We start from the raw sequence: 24,243 nt of genomic DNA, 5'->3' as shown, positions 1-24,243 counted from the left end.
GCAGTCGGGGCGTACTGGCGACGGCGTCGACGACGCGATTAGTTTCGCACGGTAGCACCGAGCGCGTTAATCGCGAGCCCGAACGAGAGTGCGACGGTGAGGCCACACTAGGACGGTTGTCTGCCGCCTGTCACCTTCTGCGTGCGGTGACTACGGTGACGGTGGTGACGACGAACTTCTCCCTAAGCCGTTGGGGGACCCTGAGCCGCACGTTGATAATATTATTAATGGCGCGATATCGCGCACGATCGCAGCGCCTAGTGGATGGGGCTGGGTTGGGCCACTTCGCGGGTGCATCCCGCGCCCGTGGTAATGATAATGATGATGTTATTGATGCTATTGCCGATGACCGTCGGTGGCGATGACGATGATGATATACAGGCACGATTAAGCTCGACTTAAAGTGACGGCTTAATAGGTAGCCGGCTTCGGGCTTGGACTAAGAAATCGCACCAGCAAGCCGCCCCGTAATGGCGATCGTTCGCTCGGACCTCTCGCTTCCGTCGATCGATTTCGATCGGTTCGCCCTCCATCCCGTTAGGGGGTTGGGGGTTGATTCCTTCCGATCGGGGGTTGGGTTGCATTCGTGCGTTTCGTGTTTCGGTTTGGACGGGATGAGGCGGCGAGAGCGGGAAGAAAACGGCACGAAATACCACGCCGCAACACCTAAATAGCAAAACGCCGTCCGTACAGTGTTTGTAATTAAAATCGTCCGTAATTGCTCGTGCGGTTAGTAATGATAACGGTGGTGGGGTTAGGCAAGTTTAGGGCAGTGGGTGGGGGGAAAACTCAGAGAGGCGCAATATAAATTACTAAATACCGCGGCAGCTCGGTGGAGTTGTTTTGATTTTCATAAATTTTGCAATTACAGAAAATTGAACACCGCAATGGCTGGGGGGCTCGTTTGATTGCCACCGGACGCAATTGGCGTGATTGATAATGCAAACGAACTCGCCGGTGACGGTGGAATGGCTCATAGATTTAGAAGGGAGTGAGTGAGTGAGAGAAAAAGAGACAGAGAGACAAAGCGAGAGAGAGCACGATAAGTTGTAACCGGGCAATCAGCCGCTTGATGCTTGCCTCATAAGCAATATCTTACAATTTGTATCCATTTGTTTTTTGTTGCACTCGTCCCTGCCGGCTTTAATAAGAATGAAATTATGTGTCGCTCGGTCGCATATTTTATCTTGCCCCAGGATTGAATTGGTCAAGTTTCTGTGCATGCATAATGACTGCGCCCTCGAAGCGAACAACGCACGATAACGCACACGACGCCATCGTCAATGGACAGCAAAATGGCGCCAGTGTCGTACGCACACTGCTGCTGCTGCTGCTGTTGGGTGCTGCTATTTTTCCAACCCTTTTAGCGGCTTTTCTGCCCCTGGCATCGCGCGCGTGAAGACGCAAAAATAGAGACTCAGTGCTATTCTGCGTGCTTTTGTTGCCTCGACGGTCAAGTTTATGCCGAACCGGATCGCACCGGTCTTATCAGCTAGAGTTCCGTTTGGAATGGAGGAGCACGGCAAGACAAAAGCGAATCGGCAAGCAAAAAAAAACACAAAAGGGCACTTCCGACCAGATTTGCGTGGTCGTCACGCGGACTGGAGATATAACGTGAACGCAGCTGGATAAACCCCGGGACCTCAGTGCAGTTCGTTGTTTCATTATCACTGGCTGAGCAGCCCGTCGACCCTGTGCACAAGCGTGGCGCGACCTTAGATCCCTCGGGAGCGGTCAAGAACAAAAGTCAAGCGAATGTCACGAACCGCGCGTGGATGAACGATGAAAATTAAATCAGCAGCTCTCGTAAAGGAGCTCAGGCTTTCGATGGGAATGGCGCTCGTGAAGAGCCGGTAGAGCATGGAAAACATAAAACGCAAGTCCTGCCGACGAGGCCCGGTTTCGATGTGGGGTTGTTTTCGGGGCGTGTCAGGAATACGAGGAAAGGAATAAAAGGCCTCCACCCGAAAGGAAACTCAACCCTTTCGGCGTTCTGGGCGATTGGAGACGAATACTCCCGCTCGAGGCTTCCTTGGACGCACTCGGCCGAAGTGGTAGTAAAAACGGAGACCCAAAGCCAGCTCTCCCGTTGCGGGGTGAACTAAAAAGCTTTTCTGCCGCCCCTTTTCGGCCGATTCGGCAAAAGTGTTTCGCAATTACGATCTAATGCGTGCGGAATTCAAATGTTCGAGGGCCTGGACGAGCTTTGTGTGGGAGAAGTTTGTGTAGTTTTTTTATGGCCCCCGTACGATAGTTTCGTGATGGTTTTCGGTTGGGACAGTTTGCGAATGGTTGCTACTGTCGGTGGAGGCGCAATATTGGATTTTATTGCGCGGCACGAATAGTTTGCGCGCGCTTGCACGAGGAATCAATGGGTTAGAAACAAAGATTAATACGCATTAGAGTGAGTTGAAATAAAACAAATTGTTACTTTTGGATGTAACGATGTGTTTTGACCCGTTCTGGTGGTGTTTTACAGCTTTTGCGAATGCTGAAAGAGCATACAAATGTGTGTTCTTTTTATATGCACCCAGTGCTCTAGAAATACGAAAGTTTCCCATGTATACGGCGAGATTAACCGTAAATGTATTGCTTTAATCAAATTGTTGGAGCAAAATGATCTATTAAGAGAAAGCGGAATAGATTTAAGAAGTTAACGGATAAACTTTTCGTTTGAACTATTCATGCGTGAAATTTTTATTTGATAATTTAATACATAAAGAGCGAGATTTGGGACATAGATAGAACTCATGAAACCGTAACTAAGGCTCTGGGGCATTTCGTGAAACCTCATGCCTTAATGCCACATGCGCAGAAAATGTCGTTCTGGTCAACTTCTGGGATAGGAAACCCCAGAAAAGAAAGCATTTTCCTTCGGCACAATTTTCCGTTGAACGTTTGCCAGCGTGTCTTCCGTTGCAGAACGTCTTGCCTTCTCCCATGAAAACTCTCGGGCAGGCAAAAATGCACTTGCACATGGTGTTCGATTCGGTTCCAGCAGGAATTGGCTGCCGGTTCACATTCCCATGGACACATTTCATCGAGCCCGCCTTAAGCAGCTGTCGCAATATCTAGCGGCACGATCTAGACCGGCACATTGTTCGGTGGCAACACTTTATTACTAGCGAGCTGTCGCCGACAATAAACGAGTGTTGTTACACGGTAAATGGGCAAACGGCTCCCCACCGCGAGAGGCTGGGAAGTTGTAAATATTTGGCAGCACAAAAGGCCCCCAAAGTCGGTGTGCGTCGCTAGGCAACGCTAGGTTGGCATGCAGAAATTTATGCTGCCGCCGTGCAATGGCACCGTTCAACGCAACGGTTTGAAACCCAAACAATCTTCCCCGAGCCATTTGTGAGACGAGATATGGCACAGCTAGATGACTCTACCTTTTTTTTTTTTGCTTCTCACTGCTTACAGAATGGTTTCGTGGAGTGCGAACAGGAAAGCTGCCCAGCGGTAGATGATTGCTACTTTTACAAAAAGAAGGGCCCCGACGAGTGCTGCGACAAGTGCATCGGTAAGTGTGGCGCTAAATGGGGAGAAAGAGAGCCAGAAGTTGGTTTCGCTAACCGGAAACGCATTCCTCGTCCTCGCAGGATGTTTACACCAAGGCCGGCACATCGACAGTGGCACCGAGTGGACCGATCCGGAAGATCCCTGCATGCACTACAAATGCCTTTCCGGCGTCGTAACGCGCTCTGAGATGAAATGCTACGCCCCGTGCTCAGATCCGAGCCCACCACGTAAGGGCCAGTGTTGCCCAACCTGTTTAGGTAAGTGCGAATTTAAACCAGCAACTGTTAAGGCAAGGTCGCGAGTTTTCGAACCAGCGTGAGTGAGAGTGTAGTGTTTTTTTTTCTTCACAATTTCGTGCAAATGCTCGATGCGCAAAGGTCTCCCACTGGTTGGCCCATTAACGGCTCCATCGACCGATTGAAATCTCCACGGGCCATTATAAACGTATTAGCCGCGTGAGGTAATGGATTCCCGTTTCCGACTGGGACGCCAACCGGTGAGAACGATAATAAGCATACGAAGCGCCACCAAATCCGATGGACTTCAGCTTTAGAATTAGGGATTCTCGAGCGGTATTTAGCGTCGGTCGGTTTTAGAACCCGAAATGGACAGCGTAGACAGCAGAGAAAGCCACAAGCAGATGGCATCCAGCCCTCCAGGGGGCTTGGAAAATCATCACTTTGCTCGCTTTCCCGTGGACTACGTTAATCCCAGGCGAGTGTTTGTCTTACCTGGTCGGGCATCTTCGAACGGACCACCATTCGCGTGGTCGGTGATGATTTATGAACCAATCCCCATAATCAGAGACTGGATGCCTTTTTTGCTCCCATGTTCCTGAGGCTTCTAAAGGCCCGTAAAGGCCCGTTGATTGATGTCCCGGAGGTCACCCACCCTCGCTACAGATGGCATTTGGTTAAACGAGACCCTGGCGCTGGCTTTGATCCCGCGGGCGAGCGGTTTTTACGATGCTCGGTTTAACCGGCCACTTGACCCTCGCGGGCATCCGCCCATTTTGCAGGGGTGGATTCGAAGATTTATGAGGTAGCAAAAAAACCGTCCCCTAAGAAGGATCGCATTCTGTGAAATTAGCGAAGCGATATTCATTCTTCCTTGCTGGCCTGTTGCCTAGGGAAGGTCTACGCTTGCCAAGCTCCGATGCGCTCAATCAACACCGACCGGACCAGGCGGTCCGTCGGGTCGCGAACGAATCGGTATCGCATTAATACACATACGAGTTTGCCGGGTTTTTTTATGTTGATAATACGCTGCTTTTTTGCCTGATTTACCGCACGCTGGGTGGTCCTGAGTCGCTCCAGCAACAGCGCCACGGCATCGATGTTTTGCAAAGCAACATCACGAGCTGTCAAACGACCGGTGGAGGTCGGAATCACGCGCATCATCTTCTCCCGACGGTTGAAGGCCTTCGCAACCCGGCAGACTCCCGGCGTATCGCAGACTGGAGCACGTGTGAGCCGTCGTGGTTAACGCACCTAATGGTGGTCCGTTTGCGAGCCTGCGCGTGCTTATCGAGCTTATCAGGCGTCGACACCTGACACAAACTTGGCGAGATTCGTATTAAAACACGCTCTCCGAAATGGAGCATCGAGCGTCCTTCGAACGGCTACCGATGTCCTCGCCAGACACCACACTGCCATGAATCACGGTTGTGAGCTGGCGATAAATTAGTGCTGCACTCGCATCGGATCGATGCAGACTGAATCTATTTCATCCCTGCAAACGGCTGGGCATGGTTAAGATGCATAAATTGCGCTAGCTCGGGACTTGTGAGGCCACAATGCCACCATCGCTGCAGGTCGCCGGTACACCGACGAACCGATAAGATCGAAGCGCAACGCTTCGGTCCCGGGCGCGTACCCATATAATGCGGTAATTTATTGCTCCGTTGAAGAGTGGCCCATTACGCGGTGGACTATAAATTAAAATAATAAATAAAAAAGCAAAAACATTTTATTAAACACCGCGCCGGAGTCTCGCCGCGGGTCTCGCGGGATGGCAAATGGGCCGTTTTGCACCAGCTCGATCCTGCGAGGGATAATTATTCCGAGGGTGTTTTTTTCTCTCTCTATCTCTCGCTCGCCTCACCACACACCCGCCGCCAGAACACTTGTTTCCGAAGTAATTATCCGCACTTACTATGCTAATGCCAGCCGCTAGATGGTGGTGTCCGATCGCGTGGAACCGTGTGCGATCGATTTGTGATAAATTAAATCAACACCTCACGGTGAGGGTGTCACTGTTGGCCAGCCTCGGGGTTACCAGAAGACAGTGTCTCGGTGGCAACGTGTTAGAAGATGGAGTAGGGGTTCTCCACTGTACGAGAATGGCGGAAGTCCGTCGGTTGAACCGCCGGTGGCGTACAGGATGTGAGATCCTCTTGGTGACAAACCCCACACGGTGTTCGGCCAAAACCGCTCACTCAATCGAGCCCGCTTTATCAAGCCACCATCATGTGATGGCATCAACACATACACTCTCAAACAGATGGGCTTGAGCGCCGCGGCCATGGCCATAGACATCAAAACCATTAACATCCCCTCGAAGGGGCCAGTTGTATTAGGTCGGTGCGCGAGTAATAAGATGGTAAAATTTACGATAGCGCTCATTGCCTTTGAGATCGCGCTATAAAAATGTCGTATTTACATAAGAAATATCTTTCGTGATAAAATATTTCCTATCGGCCGGTGCGATGAACCGGGTGCCGGGCACCGTGCCGTGCCTCAAGCGTTCTCGCCCCACCATTGAGCTTTAAAGCTCGTTCGCCAGCTTTTCCGCGCTGGCTCACACTTTCACCCGAGAGGACACGGCTCGCGAAAAAGCCTGCAAACCCTGAGGAGATGTGCCACCCGGTGCTGGGTTGGCGTGTTCGCAACTATGGCAGATCGTTTTTCTTCCGGCTCTATCACCCCATTTTTCTAAAGGGAAGGCGTTTCGACATGGCGGCGTTTTATATGCCGCGCGTGTCTCCACAGATAAATTAAGAAGGCGAAAAAAGACAGCTGCCATATGCGCTCGGGGAAGAAGATCCGTAGAGTGGCTCGATGCGGGTGGAAGGCAACAGTCAAGGCCCGCCACCTTCATCGGCTAATAGACCTAATGGGATTGGCTCGAGGCCTAGAGGATGCGGGTTTTCACGCGCGGATTCACAAAACAGTCGTTAAATCGATGACGTCTGTGGATGCCCCGAGGATTGGTTTTGAATGCATAAATTAGGAAGAAGGCGACACAACTGTGTGTGAGAGAGAGAGAGAGAGAGAGAGAGGGATTGAGAGAGAGAGAGAGAGCGAGTTTGTCACCGAAAAAAACAGTTTAAGCTGAATAAATAGCTGTACAACAGAAACACGCGTCCTTGTCGAACGTAAATCGAGATAGTTTTTCTTTACGATTGTTTCGTTATCGGTCTCTAACCAACCGCGCACTGATGGCCGTCAACGGTGGTAATGGTGATGATGATGATGATGATGATGATGGTTGAACAGATCGTTGCGGAGTCCCTGCAAAAGCTGCCATCTCAGCTGCCAAAGGTCGCGCAGATGGGGTTTCAACTCGTGCGCCCTCCGCGAATCAGTTGCCTCGGGCCAACCGAAAAGGGGCTCAAATCAATATCGACCTCCTGCGAAATGTCACGCCACGAGGCGACGTTTCGCGTTTCCGAGTGTCAGGGCCTATCCTTCGAGTCTCAGAGCGAGAGAGAGAAAACCAAAACCAGAAAAAATACACATGCAGAAAATAATACCACCCAAACCAAAAAACAAAAAAAAACAAACAAATCCGCCCATCATTCCGCGGCCTCCTGTCGCCTTGATAAGTTTCCAATTTGTCAGCCATTTGTCTAGTAAAAAAGAGGAGAAAAAAAAAATGCAAAAAGCATGAAGCAACGCCAGCACGAGCCTGCCATCTTAACGGATGCCCAGCCCCGGCAGAAGTCACGGTCCCCGGCGGCGTCCTTCACCCGGATCGAGAATGCCTTCTTTTCATTTGCTTTTTTTTTCTTGCTCGCTCGTGGCATTCCAAAATTGATACATCAATTCTGGTTCCTGCGCGATACCATCGCAAAGGATTGGAGTGCAAGGCGCTTGTGGAGGGGGGGGGGGGGGTACGGAAGAGGACCCAAATTAAGATAGGAGAGGCGCCGTTTTGGGGCGCCCCTCACTCGTGTCTCGTGTCCTGGGTTCCGGGATTCCGGGACCCCAATTTGTCATGTCGCACACGGTTCCAAGCGCTGTCAGCGGAGATTCGACGTGCGTTTCTCATCCGAGGCTTCGTTTCGGGGAGGTCCCATCCAGGGCCAAAGAATGGATGGTGGAAAGGATGGACTGGGGTGTGTTCTATGCTTTGTTTTATCATTAATTTTCATTTGATTGTATCGCCGATGTTTAACGGCCGATCTTCGACACTGTAAGATTTACCGTGAGGCCTTTGCGTGGACCTTCGCTGCTATCTCAATCTCGCGTGGGGCTATTTTTATTCGTGTTGCTTTATCTCCTACTGGCCGCACCTCACCGTGGCGCGCACCGCTTTCTACCGTGACTCCTCCGAAGGAGCTGTCAGGTTAATTTGACTATGATTAGTCTGCAGGGCCTCCGCGTTCCGGCCGTTCTCGATCGCTTGTTTTCTCATCCCTTTTTCTGTTTCGAAAAAACCGGACATTCCAATCGACCTGCGCTCGTAGCTCCCTATTTAGCGTGGCTCGATGCCCTACTAATACGCAGTGCAGCTGCACCCTACACCCCAATCCCTTGGGTGGGAATCCCTCCTTCCCCGGAACGCGTACAAATTCGTTCTCGCGCGCTGCGTCCGTTCTCGGAATTGATTTTTATCTTCCCAGCGAGATCTTAATTATATGCTTAATCTATAATTAACAAGCGCATTAATATACGATTCGGTGCGTCTTTGGTGTCCCACCGATCAGTCGCCAGGGGGCGCTAGCGTGTTCTCCGGGGGTGCATTGAGGCTCTGGCCAGGGCTCGTGTTCTAGAGCCGCACCTTTTTTTTCCGAGCGAAACCCCGCGGGAGATAGATGCCTCATAACCGTTTGACATTTATTTATCGATTTATTTATCGTCACCCGGAGCCCGCGAGTGGAGTGCACCGCGTCCGGCGATCTGCAATATTAATCGATTTCGTCGGTTTTCATCGCAATCGATTGCCGCTGATAGATTCGTGACATGGGCTCGCAGCGGGTGGTGGGTCGGTCTGGCCAGGCTCAGCTTGCTAACCGGTCGCTTACTCAGGGTATGTGTTCTTCTAAGTTTCACGTATTCTAGCGCTTTCGCACGGCACATGTTGACGATTCAATCCCGCTCTGGGGTCTAGTTTTTGGGCCGATTTAGCTTCTCAGCCCCTCAGCAGCGGTGCTTGATTTATCCGCTAACATTTCGCCGCTGACAGTTAGAAATTGAGAAAGAAGGAGAGCGCCCAAAGAGAGGTCGCATCGTCCGCTAGCCCAAGGAATGTGGAAGCAAGATAAATACGCCTGTGCGAGACGCGTGGTGCGATCAACCGATCGTTCGATCGTGCGTGGAAAGACAACTTTGGGCAGATAAACGCCCTGGGCGAAGGCTCCTCCCCGGCGGTATGTGCGGTTTTTTTTTTTCGGAGAAACCCGCAGCCGACCTTGGGGTAGGAATTCCGCCTGCTAATTTATGCGCAACCCACCCCCGGGGCCGGCCGGGACTGAGAGATGGATAGCACGAGAGCAAAGCGCGACCAAATCCGGAATTCCGATACGTGTAATAAACACCTAGGGACAAATATGGAAATCATCGCCGCGTGCTGATACTGTGGCAGCTCGTTTTGGCAGCATATTACCTAATGCCAGTTTATGGCCGGCTGGTGTGAAGCGGTGCGATCTTTCCGCGATGTTCCACCCTAGAAAGAGGAGAAGATGCTGCTTTACGCGCGCTCGGCGATCGATCGAACCCGTGGTGGGAACTTCTCGTGGGTTGTTTGCCTCACTCATTGCCTGACGATCGCTGGGAGGCGGTACCGGTTGTGGTTTTAATTGAAATAAACTCACCGTACATAATTGGATCATAACTAGCATAAGTGAGCCCACGGCCATTTTTTTCCCCCATCAAGACCAGCGGGGCACCACGGCGATGATCGTAACGATGATGAGGATGATGAGCATGATTTGCTGCCGATTGCCGGTGCTGCTCCCGGGGATTCGTTCCCGGAGCTTCAAAATAAGGATCTGATTAATGCAACCGACGGAGCAGAAAGGAACGAGACAAACGATGGAGTCCAAACGCACCCACTGGTACACAAACACACACAGGCACGCACGCACACTGACCGAAAGCAAATAAACACACCATGTAATGATCGGCATCGTGCGGCAAATCAGCCGCAGCATGATTATGTCGGATGCCCAGGCAGGCTTGGGTCGGTATGCCCGTCATCCTGGGCGGTCCAAAATTGCCCGTCCGTCTCGTTTCTGCTTGGGCTCGCTGACGTTCGAGCCCTTTTTGGGGGGCCCATGAGGGCCGCCGGGCAATCAGTCATCGGATCGGGAGCAGATGAAAACATTAAGATGCCATCTCGGGGGTCCGGCGGATAATTCGAGCTGGGAAGTATGCTAAATTTTGCATGGCAACCTTCGGTTCGTTCTTGCGGTTTCCTGCGTACCGTCGTGCCCTTTTTTGTGCCGCTCGCTTTGGTGGCGGTATTGGCGATGGAGCCGATTTGCGGAACTATCAAAATCGCTCGGTCAATTATTAGGGCGGCCGGGAAAGCCGCCCAGGCCTGGATCGGGAAGGGCCCGTATGCGGGACGGAGGAAAACAAACAACTAATAAATAATGCGGCCTCGGTTTCGTGATTTCGTTTTCTTCTGGTCCAGCTGAAGAAGACGCGGCATCTGTCTGAGTGAGTCGCATTGTTTGTTTTTTTTTCTTCTGTTTTTTTTTGTGAGTTTGTTTGTTTCGCCGGTCAGGCCGGCTTTGTGCTTTCCCATTCCTAACCATGCCCAGCCCGGTTCGAAGGGACGCACCGTGACGGACGTGCGACGGCCAAATTATCCCCCGGAAAGCGTCGGCAAGCGGTCGCATAAAAATGTTAATAACAAAGCGATCGAGAGCAAAGGGAGAGAGAGAGAGAGAGAGAGAGAGAGAGAGAGAGAGAGAATGAATGAGCTGGTGGCCCTTGGGTGGGTCCGGTGGCATTCGGTGGCTTCAAGACCCGTGCGCACCCTTCACGGCCTTTTGTGTGTGCGTCCCATCGATCTGGCAGGTTTTCAGATCGTCCCGGACGTCATCGAATCCTTGGGATGTGCGGCACGAATCGGTTTTATGGAGCGCCGGTCCGAACCGCTGGCTCGTTACTTCTGGCTGACGGTTCGTCAATGAATCATTTGGGAAATGAGCGGTCCCGATGAAGAGATTGTTTGATTATGGGGAAAATTATTGAGCCATAAAACAACTGCACGGCAGGGGGTGCGTTCGAACCAGGCGGGCTGGTTTCAGAACTCGGGCCCGTCCTCGAAGGAACTTGCGGTGGGCTTTTTGCTTGTTTTTTTTTGTGGTGTTCTTCGGGCTCCTCCTAGCGCGAGGCATTCTTTTTCGGCGTGTGGTCACGAACGAGGCCTTTCGTGTGGGCTTTTGTGTTGAGTTTTTCAAGAAGTCATTAGCTAATTTTGATTGTATCTTTTCGAAGCTTCGGTGCATGTGACCAATTGGTGGGGGCTTTTGACACGGGCAATGATTCCCCTGCGGTGGTCCTTTTTTGTGCTTAGATCATCAATCGATCGATGAACAGATAAATTCTTAAATTATACATCACAAGTAAAATGCATTGGCATTTGAGTATTATTTCAATAGAGGTGTGCTGTTTTATACTGCAAATAAATTAGCTGAAATAGCTGGGGTGATAATTGACCACACCAGAAAACCATGCAAAGTGGCTTGCAATGAGGGATTTTTACACGTTTACGCCATAAAAAGCGCCAGTAAAATGCCAATAAATGATCGTAAAAAAGTGCAATCCAATAAATATCATCCCTCTTCCTGAGATGGTAAATACGGATACGTACGCATTGACATCGAATCGACCTGTAATTCCGAGTTGGAAGAGAGAAAGAGAGAGTGAGTAGCAAGCCTTCAGGCAACGGGCGGATTATCATTTATTACCCGCCTCACCGCTGAACTTATCGAATCCAATTGGCAGCAGGATTAACGATGCCCAACGAAGTTCCCGACCCTTACCAGGGTCTGCATCAGGTCACATCTGAGCGCACTCGCCGATGCACCAAGCAAACCTCAGATCAGACGGTCCACCAAACCACCAGGAACCACCGTTTTGAAGGATTCGGCTCAATCTAAATTGAATACAAATTACCCGATTTATTGGGGCTTTATCGTTATTTATGTTCCCGCAGCAGGACTGGGGAAGGATTCGAAATCCATTAACCGTCACGCTCAGTCCGGTGGCCGCGCGGCCCATCATTTGTTTTCCCTATAATGAATGCAAATACCTTGGCACGGATTGCGTCTTTTGCGCTTCCGTTTTCGCGAAACTCCCGGCCCAGCTCCCGCCGTGCGAACCCTCGATTTCGAGAGCCTCGAGGCTGCTGGTTCTCCTCCGGGGAAGTTTGTTTGCGACGAGTTGCGGTCTATTTGTTTAGCTCGTTTTTTTTTTCATTTTTTTGGCAAATTTAATCCGCTGATATTAATTTGTTTTGGTTAAGTTGCGGTGGCTTCTGGAATTTGGTAAAAGGCCACGAAACGAAACAAAAAATCCCACCCTCGGTATTGATGGATTTCCGTTCAGGTTCGGTGGCTCGATTTGCATCACGTAAGGGAGCTCGAGCCGAGTTTCAAGGCAACCCCAGTAAGAGGCCGAACGCGAGTGAAAACACGGATCTTTCGGGGAAGCTTTGGATAAAAAATCAATTACGTCGATCGGAGAACAAATAAATTCCATCACACGGCGAGAGAAAGAGAAAAAAGGGGCCGAAAACATCCCAAACACATTGGCATCGTTTTCGATCGGCGGTGGAGCAGCGTCTTCCGAATTTCATTTCAAATTCCCTTTAAGACCACCGATGGCGATTTTTAACGGCGAATTTGCGGTCGTTTCGGAGCCGATAAACGATCCGGTTTGGGCGCGAAACGCGTAAGCCCGTGATTTTGGCGGCATCATCGACTCGTCCGGCTTTGGGAAGACGCAGCCAAAGAGCGAGCGAGAGAGAGAGAGAGAGAGAGAGAGAGAGAGCGGGTGAGATAACAAAATAACACATTACCGGACCGGACCCCAAACGCGCTCATAAAGCTTGATGAACATGTTGATCTTTTTTGTGAAATTTATTGAAATCCATTCGGAAAAGCGCGCCTCGAAGCAGAGCCCAAAAATGTCGCCCTCATCGCGGACGTCGCAGCGAGTGAGAAATCCCATTACGCATTCCGGAGAAGCCATTTAGAGGAGCTCGCCGTTAATTCCCGTACCGGACTCCAAACGCAGTCTGTCCCGCAGTCCCACCGACTCCCCAGTGCTCTCCCCTTTTGGCCACCCAACCCTGCCGGATGTCCTTCACGCGAGGCTGTAAAGTAACTTCGACCGCAACGCCTAATTTCTCCTGACGTTTGACGAGCGCAGGCGGCGAGCCGGTGGCGCGTTATCTTTCCACTTGACGGAACGCAGCGCACGGCTGCTGGAAGGGCCTCCCTTGCACTCCCGATCCACCCCAACTAGCCCCTTAGGTCCTCATAAACGCGTCAGACTGCGCGACTGCGGAGACTGCGCCGGTACGGTTGATAAGCCGTAGGAGTTCGCCACCCTTCCGTGCTTGCGAAAGGGTGTCTCCGAGATGGCTGCCCGCGCGTGCACCCTTGCGTGCGTGTGTGTGTGTGTGTGTGTGAGGGTGTGTTTATGGTGCAGCAAAATATGAATTCATAATTTATACGCTTTTAATGAGCGCCCCCGAACCGGTTGTGGGGTTTGATTTTGTTTGCTGAGCCCGAATTACCGACACACCGGCTGCACCGACACGCCCGCTAGGGTGGCCCTGCAGCGCAGAGATTGGCGAAAAGCAAACACAATCCCGGACTGGTGGGCAAACATCGAGCAATCCCTCGAGCCTGGATTGCTGAGACCAGTTTTCCACCGTACCTTTAAGAAGGTGTCCATTTTTGGTCCGTTGCTTGGAGTAGAAGGGTTTTCGAATTACGATCATAAAGCGGCTCGAATTCCATAACATATGATCGTGGGGGGGGGGGGGGGAGCGCCACGTGCACCCGTCGTGTGATTGGGTGATCATTGTTGCATTTTCCCCAACATCATCGGCGTGTTACGTTTCACTTCTGGCCCACTCTGAGGCGCTTCTTCGCCAACGACGGAGAGACCTACGACAACATGCGTGGCGCGAACGTGATTGCACTTGCGTTTTTGTGCGAGTTCAACGTCCTCGAATGTCTGCTGCAACACCCAACATTGTATCTGAGCTGGGCATCTCAGCATCTGCTGATCGACTTACCCCTACACCCCGAGGCCCCGTGTCCTTTCGGGTCCCGAGCGTCGATACATTTCGCTCGGTCAGCACGAGCGAAAAACAAAATATGGAGGCCTTCCTTTTATTCTTGGGCGTGAGGCGCGAGATTTATTTATCTGCTGTTGCAATTTGCTCCCCACCCTTTCGGCCATTTTGGCAGCCTTATGCCGTCCCGAGCAGCGAAGATCATGGTCTGCGAGTGGTGCATAAGTCACGAAACTAATTTTCCGCTACTCGTTGCTCGCGCGTAAATGAACGCGTAAATCTGGCCAAGAACTATCACGCGACCAATTGCATGGCAATAGGCGTCCGTGCTTCGTGTCCTCCGCTTTTCTGAAGGCTTTGGAAGGGGGGGGGGGAAGGTGGAATGGACGCATCTCAGCCCTCTTGCTTCTGTTGCTCGGCCTCATCCACCGAAAAAAAAACCGATAGAGCGAAAGTGTTTTCAGCCAATTCAACTTTTTTTTATGTCCCGCTTATGTGTGCTTTCCTCACTAGCCGAGTGGCTGGACGATTGGTGTACGCGCGCGTGTGTGTGTGTGTGTGTGTGTATGTGTGGTTTTCGATCCTCTTAAATGATGTTCCCCATTTCCAACCCCGTCCATCGGCAGCCAGCCGTGGCCGAAGCCCGTGGAAGTGGGATGATAAATTTTGGCTCATAAATTAAGAACAAATTTTGTGAGCGCCTCAACAACCATGAGGATGGAAGGGGTGGGAAGAAGAGCGCGCGAGAGGCGGCACGTTTTCCTCGGTGGCGGTGGTGACATTTTCATCGCTCGCGAACCATTTCGCACGACATCCTGTTGCCATGCCAACACGAAGGTGGCCCGGTTAGGTAGGATGGTGAGCAAAACGAGCCGAAACAAGGGAGCCGATGGGGAGCGTGGGAAGAGAAGCAAAGACTAGAATATTGAAAAGAAGTGAGCAAAAGGCAGTGCTTCAGCCGACACAGAACGCACAAAATCAAATAAAATAAAATAAAACCCAACCACTATACATAATCGCGAATTCCCGTGGCATCCCTTTCGCGAAGCTGGACAGCCAGGTTTTGGTTAGTGGGAGGGTGAGGGAATGGAATTTCGTTCACGTCGTGTACGGGGGGGGGGGGGGGGAGAGACTCAAAGCCCCGCTCAAGATGGCACGAAGAAATGAGACTATTTCGTCGCCGGCGCGCGCTCCAAAGACATCTCGCCTAAGATGGCCACCTTCTGCTACAACCTCCAACCGCGATCGCTCGACACCCACCCGAAAGGGGTGGGAGGGTGGAGAGAGAGAGACGAGGCGGGAGGTCGGAGTGATAATATTTTATCGTTAACGAGCTTCCCGAGCATACGCCAAGCGATGATACCGCCGTGCGCGCGATGATGAAGAAAACAAACCACCAGCGTGGACAGGAATAAGCTTGCCAGAGCAATGGGAGGAGGGAAGGGGGGGGGGGAGGGGTTGGGGTGGAGGGATGAAAACAACAGCAACAAAAAAAAGGCATAAAGAACGACATCACGAAAAACCGCATTCCGGCGATCGGTGAGCCGATCCAGTTCGGACCGGCCAGCGCGAAGTGTTCCGAGGAAGGATCGAATCTTGCGGGCGTAGAATGATTTAAGGACGGCTACTGCATTTCCCACGAGCCGGATGTTAGCCGGGGCGAATTGTTCGCTCACGTGGAAGTCGATTGCACCCCCTACGGGTGATCGTACGCACGCGCGCTAGTGGCTAGTGGCTTATCGCGCTCCTCCGAAATCGTGGGGAGTTCTTCCGGTTAAAGCCAGCTTCCAAGCAGGCCAAGGGGTCGAGCCGCTGTTTTACGATTATGTTTTAACTTCTACACTGTTTGTGAATTAATTTTCCCATTCCTCTTTTTTCTTCTCAGGGTGGGTCATCGCCGTCGATGGCTGGTACGCAAAAAAAAAACCACCCATCCACGCGAGATGGCTAATTTATGATAAACATCTCCATAAAACCGATAAAAAATCAAATATTTCTCCCTCGCTCGGGCAGGAATGTCGCGCGAATGCTTCGAGTCTGCCTTCTCGGGGCCTTATCGGGTGTTTTCGCGCTCACCCGCACGGCTCACCGGCGGGTGGAAATTGGCGGATTAGAAAATTAATTTGACGGCCTAGCCCGAATCGCGATGGTGTCACCTTTTGACCCGCGCTCGCCGTTGGAAAGCCAAATTAGGGGATGCTACAGTTCCGCCTAGGAAGCCGCGTGATCGGCACCTCGTGGCTACCGGGAGAGGCACCTTTGCTCGGGGCTTCCCAGGTCGTGGCCAGCGGTGATCCTTTTTTTTGTGGGGAAGCGAGAGCCCGCCAGTTGCGGCCTTTGTGTGACAAATTATAATACCATTACCATATTTTAGGCATTTATGGGCCCGTGAAATGTGCTGCCTTGTTATTAAGCACTTTATTTCTACCGCCGTTCTGTTCGCTCTTTCTTTTTGTTCTTTTTTTTTGCACCCGAATTCCCTCCACACCCGAAGGAAAACTCTGAGTCCTTGCTCTCCTCCGTCAATCGTTGATCTTTTAAGTGGATTTGCGCAAAAAACACACAAACATACACACGAGCGCGAACCAAAAAGAAAAAGGAGAAGCAAAGCAAGAGCCGAGATTTGTGCGTTCGGTTGATGATGATGCCACCCTCGCAGCCCCTCGCAACTCTCTCCCTGTCCTTGCTTTCCTCCCCCCATCACCGCCCTACAGACCCACAAGAACGTTCTACTTGTTTGTGTTTTATTTCCGATGCGAACCGGAATTCCAACTGGCCGCCTTCTGGTAGGCCTGCGTTCTGGACTTGGGGGTGGTTGCGGGTGGATACTTACGTTTCGCTTTCGCTCCCCTTTCCTTCTCCATCCATTGTCTTTTCTCCTCTGGCCCACTAAGAGGAAACGCAACGGGAAACCCCCTAGCGATTCTGCACGTTGAAAACCGTCCGCGCTGGGTGGTTTTTGGGGGAGGGAATGGTTTTCGAAGGTGTTTTTTTTTTCGTTGTTGTTTTGTTTTTTGCTCTCCTCCCGTTGGCTTGTGTAATATTTAATCGGAATATCAAATCGATGACTTTCGATGGCTCGGGGCGGTTTGTTTGCATACCGAAGACGAGGCGCGTTCACCGCCGTGTGGGGTCGCGAAAAACCCACCCCTGGGAATGGGGCAAAGAAGATGATGTTGCCGCGTTACGTATGTGTTTGTTGGAAAGGGGCTCTTCTTTTCTCCTTTTCTTTTTCCGTTGCTTCTTCGTCGACTTTTTGCTGCTGTTGATTTTTTTTTTTTTTGCAGAGTCCATCTCTCTGCAGGCCCGATGGGTGTTATTACATTTTATTTTATTTGTTTTTCCAACCACGGGCCCCCTTTTCCCACCGAGGCACTAAGTAGATTAGCGAAGGTGATTGCACCGGGCGAGCTGCAAATAGAGTCGTCATCTGGAGGCTTTGCGGGGTGCGAGTGTAAAAGAGACTGGAGCTAGTTTTTTTTTTGCGAGAAAATTATGGCTTTTCAAATTAGTTTCAGTGTTTTGTGTTGATTTTAGAAGCCATAAATTAGTAAACCTCGTAAGGTGAAAAAAGAAACGCTTATCCTTGAAGCGAACAGTCCCCAGTGGGACTCTTTTTTTCTCATTCCAAAGTGAGCGAATTTAATTCCAATTTTGCGTGCCAACGAAAGGGTCAAATCCAATCGAACAAAGGTGACATGATCTTCGAAACCCACCGAGAGATTCCACCACAGCGTGCTGTGTATTGTTTCGAGACGCTTTTGGGCACCTCGCAAAATGGGCACCGATCATGTCCGCCCTTCGGTGGACCCATCGAAAAATGTGCCCATCCAGCTGCGGACGAGGCAACCTAAAAGCATGTTCCACCACGGCGTATCGGAGGATTATCGTTCGGTGTCCCGCCCGGGTCATCTCGCTTTTTCCCATCGTACATTTTTTTTTCGTTCATTCTCCACCAGCTCCTGCTCACTCTCTCTCTCTCTCTCTCTCTCTCTCTCTCTCTCTCTCTCGCTCTCTCGGCGATCTTCGGCGAACGGCGAAACATGCAATTAAGACATAAAGTAAAAATCTGTTCCTTTCCCAGCCATTAAGCCCACTGGAATGTGGGCCCTCGTTGTCTGCTCCATCGTGTGGCGGAAGGGCGGACCACAATCGGGTGGGCCTCCCCTACGGGTATAAGGGCGCCTTCGGTGGGTGGTGGAGATGGAGATGGGGGCGGGGGGGGGTTCGAACATTCGTGCCATGTGGCCAGACCGGGCACAAGGGCACAGGCACAATAAAATAAAGAGCCCAGCAAAACAAACGGTTTGAGAAGCATGTAACTAACCGTTTTCTTTCGAAGGCGCTTTTTTTTTCGTTGTTCTTGCTGTTGTTGATGCTGTATTTCCCTCCCACTGGGCGAGGGCCGCAGGCCTGGTGGGGATGGAGACACATACACACGCACGCAGAGCCCGGGTGCTTGTCGAACGAGAACTCCCTGACAGTTGGCCGTCGTCCACCCTTCCATTCTGGTGGGCACTCTGCCCCGCTTAATGGCGCTGCGTGTTCCCAAGGGGGGTGCGGGGAGGAAGGGCACGTTGCGGGACGGAACGGGGCCAGAACGAAATCCGCAGTCACAGTCGGTCGCTGTCGGTGGTCCGCTGATGCGTTACTCACGACATCGTCCTGCTTCCACCGAGAAGGGTTCGACAGGTTGGTTCGCCGGACTCGTTCTGCGATCGTTCCTGGGCACCTGGTGTTTGTGCGGGGCAAAACGGGTAAGGGTTTGGGAGGAGGAAAAGCCCTGCAATCTCTCCTGGGCGCTTCATCACGAGCCATTCATGCCTCTCTTGCTCGCTATCTCTCTCTCTTTCGTTAGCCTTCCGTTCTTCCTATTGTTTTAGTCAGTCAATAAAATACCGAAAAGGTTGGCCCACCGCCGAGTCCGCGAACCCTCCAGGAGGGAGTAGGGTTGGGATCACACACACACACGCACACATACACTTATTACCGAGCCGCGTGACGAAGGTATTGCCACACGCGTAAGACAACGTTCTTGCCTTTTCCCTTTTGTTTTTTTTGGTTTTTGGAAGAAAAATAAGGAATTCGGTTCGTTCGACGGTTCCTTCTGGTGATCCTGCACGGAGATCGGCTTCATTTATCACCACGATCACCGGCCCGCCCTGCGATCGAAGTCCTTCCCGGAGTGATCCTTACGACTCGCGCTGCTGTAGGTCGCTGAGAGAGAGAGAGGGAGAGAGTGAGAAAGAATGAGATAGCGGTCCCTTAACCTTTTGCGTCCGTTTCTTGCGCTGGGAAGCTGGACCCTCTAGGAAGTCGAACTTCGCGACCTTAATCCGATGAGTCACGCCGTCGTCCGACTACCGGGCTTTGGAAGTTCGAGCCACGTCTAACGACACACGGCGCAACATTGTTGGCGGAGAAAATGTCGTGATCGTGGCCTGGCCAATAATCCCCAGCGACGCGCCAACACCGGAACAGAACCTGTTAAACAGTTCAATCCTCCTGCGCCGGAATGCTCCGGTATTCAGGTGGGATTCTGTGGGATGCTGCTTTCTCCACACGCCGACATCCACCCCCTAGGCCCGAGGATCGTGGGCTAGTGGTTATGGCACGCGAAAGATCACTTCCTGCTGGCGCCCGTGGGCTAAATGTCAAACCTCTCGGGGGCCTTGGGTGAATTCAGACAAAATTCCGCTGAAACCACGCGGCTGGTTGCCTTGACCAAATCTGTCACCCGTCACCGAGGCGCGCCATCATCGTCGTCGTCGTCGTCGTCGTCGTCGACGTCGATTATAAAATCGATTTAAATTAGATGAAGATTGATTAACACCGCGTTGTGCTCCGGTTCCGCGAGTCGAGGCCAAGTTTGCCATCGTGGCGGTGAGACGCCCACGAGTGAGATGTTTAGCATATTTTCCGATTCAATTCCGCGTGACATTGAACTTGCCCGCGGGCTTCCCCACCGCCCTGCGTAAGGGTACGCAATTGCTCGCCCACTGCGAGGTGTGACCTTTTTTTTTTTGCTTTCTGCGTGGCGTTGTTTGGCCCGAAATGACACCACCATCGTCGGTGGTGCCGTTTGCTGTAGGTCGACTTGATTGGGCCTTGCTCACGCAAAAGGCATCGAGTTTCAGTTCGGGTTGGGCTTGCTGTTTGTTTTTTCACCATCAACACTTTCTCACTCTCTCACTTGTTCTCTCTTTCTCTCTTTCTCTCGTTGCAGGTTGTCGGTTAAACGGCCAGAAGGTGTTCGGAGAGGCGACCCTCAGCGAGGACCCGTGCGTGAAGTGTACGTGCGCTGGTCACAAACTGACGTGCATGAAACGCTCCTGTCCGGTGTTGCAGTGTCCTTTGTCCAAGCAGGTCCGATCGGCGGGTGAATGCTGTCCACGGTGTGCTGAACGTCGGGAAGAAATCCACCGTGGGTCACCGATGTGCATCATCGGCAAGGCGGTGCATTTCCCTGGAAAACCGTACCATGGTGACCAGTGCTCGAACTGCACCTGCCAGAACGGTACGTCCGTGTGTGAGAAGAGCACATGTCCGATTCTGGAGTGTGCCCTGGAGGATCAACAACGTGAACCTGGCGAGTGTTGTCCATCCTGCCCGATGCCGGCCGAGTACCGGAGCACGTGTACAGCCGCTGGGAAGGTGTACCAGGTAAGGATGTGCTATTCTGGGGAGTCCATGAAGTCGATTAAATATCTGAAGATGATCGCGAATATATTGGAATCGGTGTATATGATCTTTAGATTTGCTGGAAAATCTCTGGTTCTGAATCTCTGGAATCGAAGTGAAGAGACTGTATAACAAATGCTTCTTTTTTTCCTCTCCAACAGAACAACGAAACGTGGAGCTTGAACGCGTGCACCTCTTGCGAGTGCCGAGCGGGTGAGGTTCGGTGTGCTAACATCCAATGTCCGAAGAAACGTTGCGGCTCGAACGAGGCTCTACAAACGCCTGCCGGTGAATGCTGCCCACGATGCGTCGAAAGCCCAGGCGTTTGCACCGTGTTTGGAGATCCACACTACAAAACGTTCGACGGAAATTTCTACAGCTTCCAGGGCTCATGCAAGTACCAGCTAACGGCGGACTGCTCGGGCCACACGTTCTCGATCCGTGTCACCAACGACGCGCGCCTTACGAAGTACTCCTCCTGGACGAAAACGGTCACACTAAAGCTCGAAGGTGTAAAGGTGAATCTGGGCGCACGAATGCGAGTGAAGGTGAACGGAACGCGAGTGGATCTGCCGTACCGGATGAGTGACCGATCGGTGCACATTTTCCGCAGTGACGACGACACGGAGGTGATCGTCGAGACGGGACTGGGTGTGAAGTTGTCCTGGGATGGGCTGAACTTTATCCAGGTGCAAGTGCCGACCGCATACAAAGGCAAGCTGTGTGGACTGTGCGGTAATTACAACAACGTGTTCCGGGACGATTTGGTAACGCGAGCCGGTCTCAACATGACGCACAACGTGTGGCGATTCGCACGATCCTGGGCCGTTGGTGGTCCGAAGGCGTGTACGCGTCAGCGTAAGAAGGAGCTGGCCGCACGACACCCGCAATGCAAGACGAAGAAGTTCTTCCCACTGTGTAAAGCGCTCCGAACGGCGGAGGTGTTTGGTCGTTGCAACTCGCTGCTCAACCCGGACAACTACTTCCAGTCGTGCAAGTTTGACATGTGCGAGTGTCCCCACCGGCAGTGCTACTGTGACAGCATGGCGGCGTATGCGCACGAATGCCTACGCCAGGGTGTGTTGTTACCGGACTGGCGTACACTAACTGGTTGCGGCCGGAACGCGACCGGGTTACTTCTGCCACCCGAACGGGCTGGCCACCTGCGGAGCACAACCGGATCACGGCAGCCCGAACCGAGCGTCCTGGCGGCGATGCAAAGCAACAACATCCGGCGGCATCCGAAGCGTGAGCGCCAGCCAAAGCAGCAGGATTACCAGCTGAGTCAGGAGCTGCTGCTTCAGCATCAGTTGCTCCAGCAGCATCACCACCTGCAGCAACAGCAGCAGCAGCAGCAGCAGAAGCAAGTGCAACACGACAAAAAGCATCACAAGCTGTTGCACCATCCACTGTACCAGAAGCAGCAACAGCAACTTCAGCAACTGCAGCAGCAACCTAACAGCATCCCGTCACGGCCGGCCGTCGGCAATCGCAGGACACCACCGCCATTGCAGCGTTAAGTGCCCCTGCACCATCGCCATTTCTCCCAAACGCATCCCAGCCCCGGTTCCGGTTGGCCCGTTTTGCAGCACTGGATGCTGGAAGCGACCTCGCCATGATTTTACTTTAAAAACCCACAAACCCGATCGGGTGATATAAACGCGCTGCCGAAGGGATGCGTCTCCTCCGGTATGCATCGTTTTTCCTTTGCACACACACACACACTCTTTTTCTCTCTCTCCCACACACACACACGGTTTCTCTCACTCTTTCTTTCTCTCCCGAAAAAAAAACTCTCGCTTGTTGTATTGCATTAGGTTAGGTTTAGGGTAGGGTTAGCGTACGCGTTTAGTTAGTTAGCCGCGAGTAAGCCTGCGCCATTTTGGTTTCATCCCCTATTCGCGCACACCCCTGTTCACGCACAGCCAGACAAGACGAGACGATACGAGGCGGGTGGGCGGGCGGGCGGGCTGTGATTTTGTACATATTAGTTACCGGGTGGGGAAGGGCCGGCGAAAGGACGAACAGGGCACACAGGGAAAACCGATGAATCTGCAAAACCGAGTAATCTCAGCCAACCTGAGGTTGGAGTCCTCTTCTTCTGCTTCCTTCCCGATGCGTTTGTGTGTGCACGTGCGGCCAAGAGAGCGGAGAAGTGTGTGCATTGTTTTTATTTTTCCCTCATACTCGATCCGTTCGAGCTGCATCCAGGCTTCACTTCAGCTGAATGGGGGTGGTTAGCAAAGGGGTTCGAGGGATTGTGTGTGAGTGCGTGTTTGTTAGAGTTTAAGTCGACACTGTACAGGCGGACAGGGAGGACAGGCAGAAATAGGGCAGAGACAGGGAAACGAAGGTCGTTTTACTATTCAGCTTCAACCGTTTGGAGGCATTCGTGTTAACATTTATGCTGGTTTTATTTTCCCTTCGCTCCCTGCAGTGAGGAGGAGTGTTTTTATGTCTCTTAAAGATTATTATAATTTTTATTTTTGCTACATCATTTTTTTTTTGTACTTTCACCGCGCGTTCAGCGCGCGCGTTAGTTTAGTAATTTTATTATGCTAGTTCGTAAGCACAACGTTAGCGCGCTAAGAGTTCTCTAAAGGGTGGCCCCCCGTGCTTAGTCCTTTGGTTGCCTACGTCACGGGAGCCGCTGCCAAAACAGCCTACTATTACGAATATGAGTACTTCGATATGTGACATTCATCAGTATTTATTTTGCTCCTTAAACGCATTTTCGCTCGTCACCGTGTACTAAAAGGGTGACCACCTCCTTCTCTCGTGCCTCTCTCACCCCGCGAAACGATCGTGGCTTAAGGACGAGCCGAGAGTGAAGCAAAACTTAGGTATCGCTTTTATTTCGCACATTGGAAAGGGTGCGAAGCGATCGATAACGGGTGGGGGTTTTGTTTTGTTTCGCCAGCATCATCGCCATCATCATTATCATCATCATCTTCATCGTCAACTCCATCACCGATCCAGCCGCCGGGCAAAGGTTGCTTGCTTAGGCAACGCAGCCAGCTTCCCGCTGGAAAGGTGTTGTTTAGTCTGCGGCTTCGAACGGGCAGTCTATCCGATTGCGATCGCGTGCTGGCAGCGCCGGATGTACCATCGAGCGGTGGCGGAAGTGCACGTCGTACCACATGTACGCGAGTATGTGTGTGTGTGTGTGTGCTTGAGCGTGCGAAAAAAAAATTCTCAACATTCCATAAGCAACACTCCCAGAACCACCCAGTTGGTTTTGAAGCCGGTTTCAACCCGAAAACCACACTTCGATTTGATCTAATCCCAAGCGCGCTCGAGTTACGCACCACGGCACTATCGCTTATCCTGGGATGGTTCGCATCCTGATTTGCTGGCACTCGTTGGCTACCCGTTCGAACCGATGCGGGAGACGAACAAATGAACCGATAGCGGGGGAATGATGGGAAGGAGAGCAGATTTGCATGGAATAGATAGGTTAAGGAACACGGGCCTGGTAAAGGCCGCAGTAAACTCTCCAGTGAAATCGATACTAAACCGGTATGCTTTAGATGTAAGGGTGAACAGGAGGAGGGC

General features: G+C 51.9%; 1 protein-coding gene across 1 annotated transcript in view; it reads left to right on the top strand.

Moving 5' to 3' along the window:
• LOC128724674 (BMP-binding endothelial regulator protein) overlaps positions 1-22,208 on the top strand; it is a 36,181-nt gene extending 13,973 nt beyond the window's left edge. The window contains exons 3-7 of the mRNA XM_053818395.1: positions 3,421-3,520; positions 3,600-3,776; positions 20,234-20,670; positions 20,850-21,890; positions 22,035-22,208. Of these exons, the coding sequence (XP_053674370.1) occupies positions 3,421-3,520; positions 3,600-3,776; positions 20,234-20,670; positions 20,850-21,890; positions 22,035-22,208 (1,929 nt within the window). The remainder of the gene's footprint in view (positions 1-3,420; positions 3,521-3,599; positions 3,777-20,233; positions 20,671-20,849; positions 21,891-22,034) is intronic.
• Positions 22,209-24,243: the final 2,035 nt, after the last annotated feature.

This window comes from Anopheles nili, chromosome 3 (assembly GCF_943737925.1).
Source record: "Anopheles nili chromosome 3, idAnoNiliSN_F5_01, whole genome shotgun sequence".
NCBI classification, from domain to species: domain Eukaryota; kingdom Metazoa; phylum Arthropoda; class Insecta; order Diptera; family Culicidae; genus Anopheles; species Anopheles nili.
Note: the sequence above shows the minus strand (reverse complement) of the source record. Positions and strands in the feature narration are given on the sequence as shown.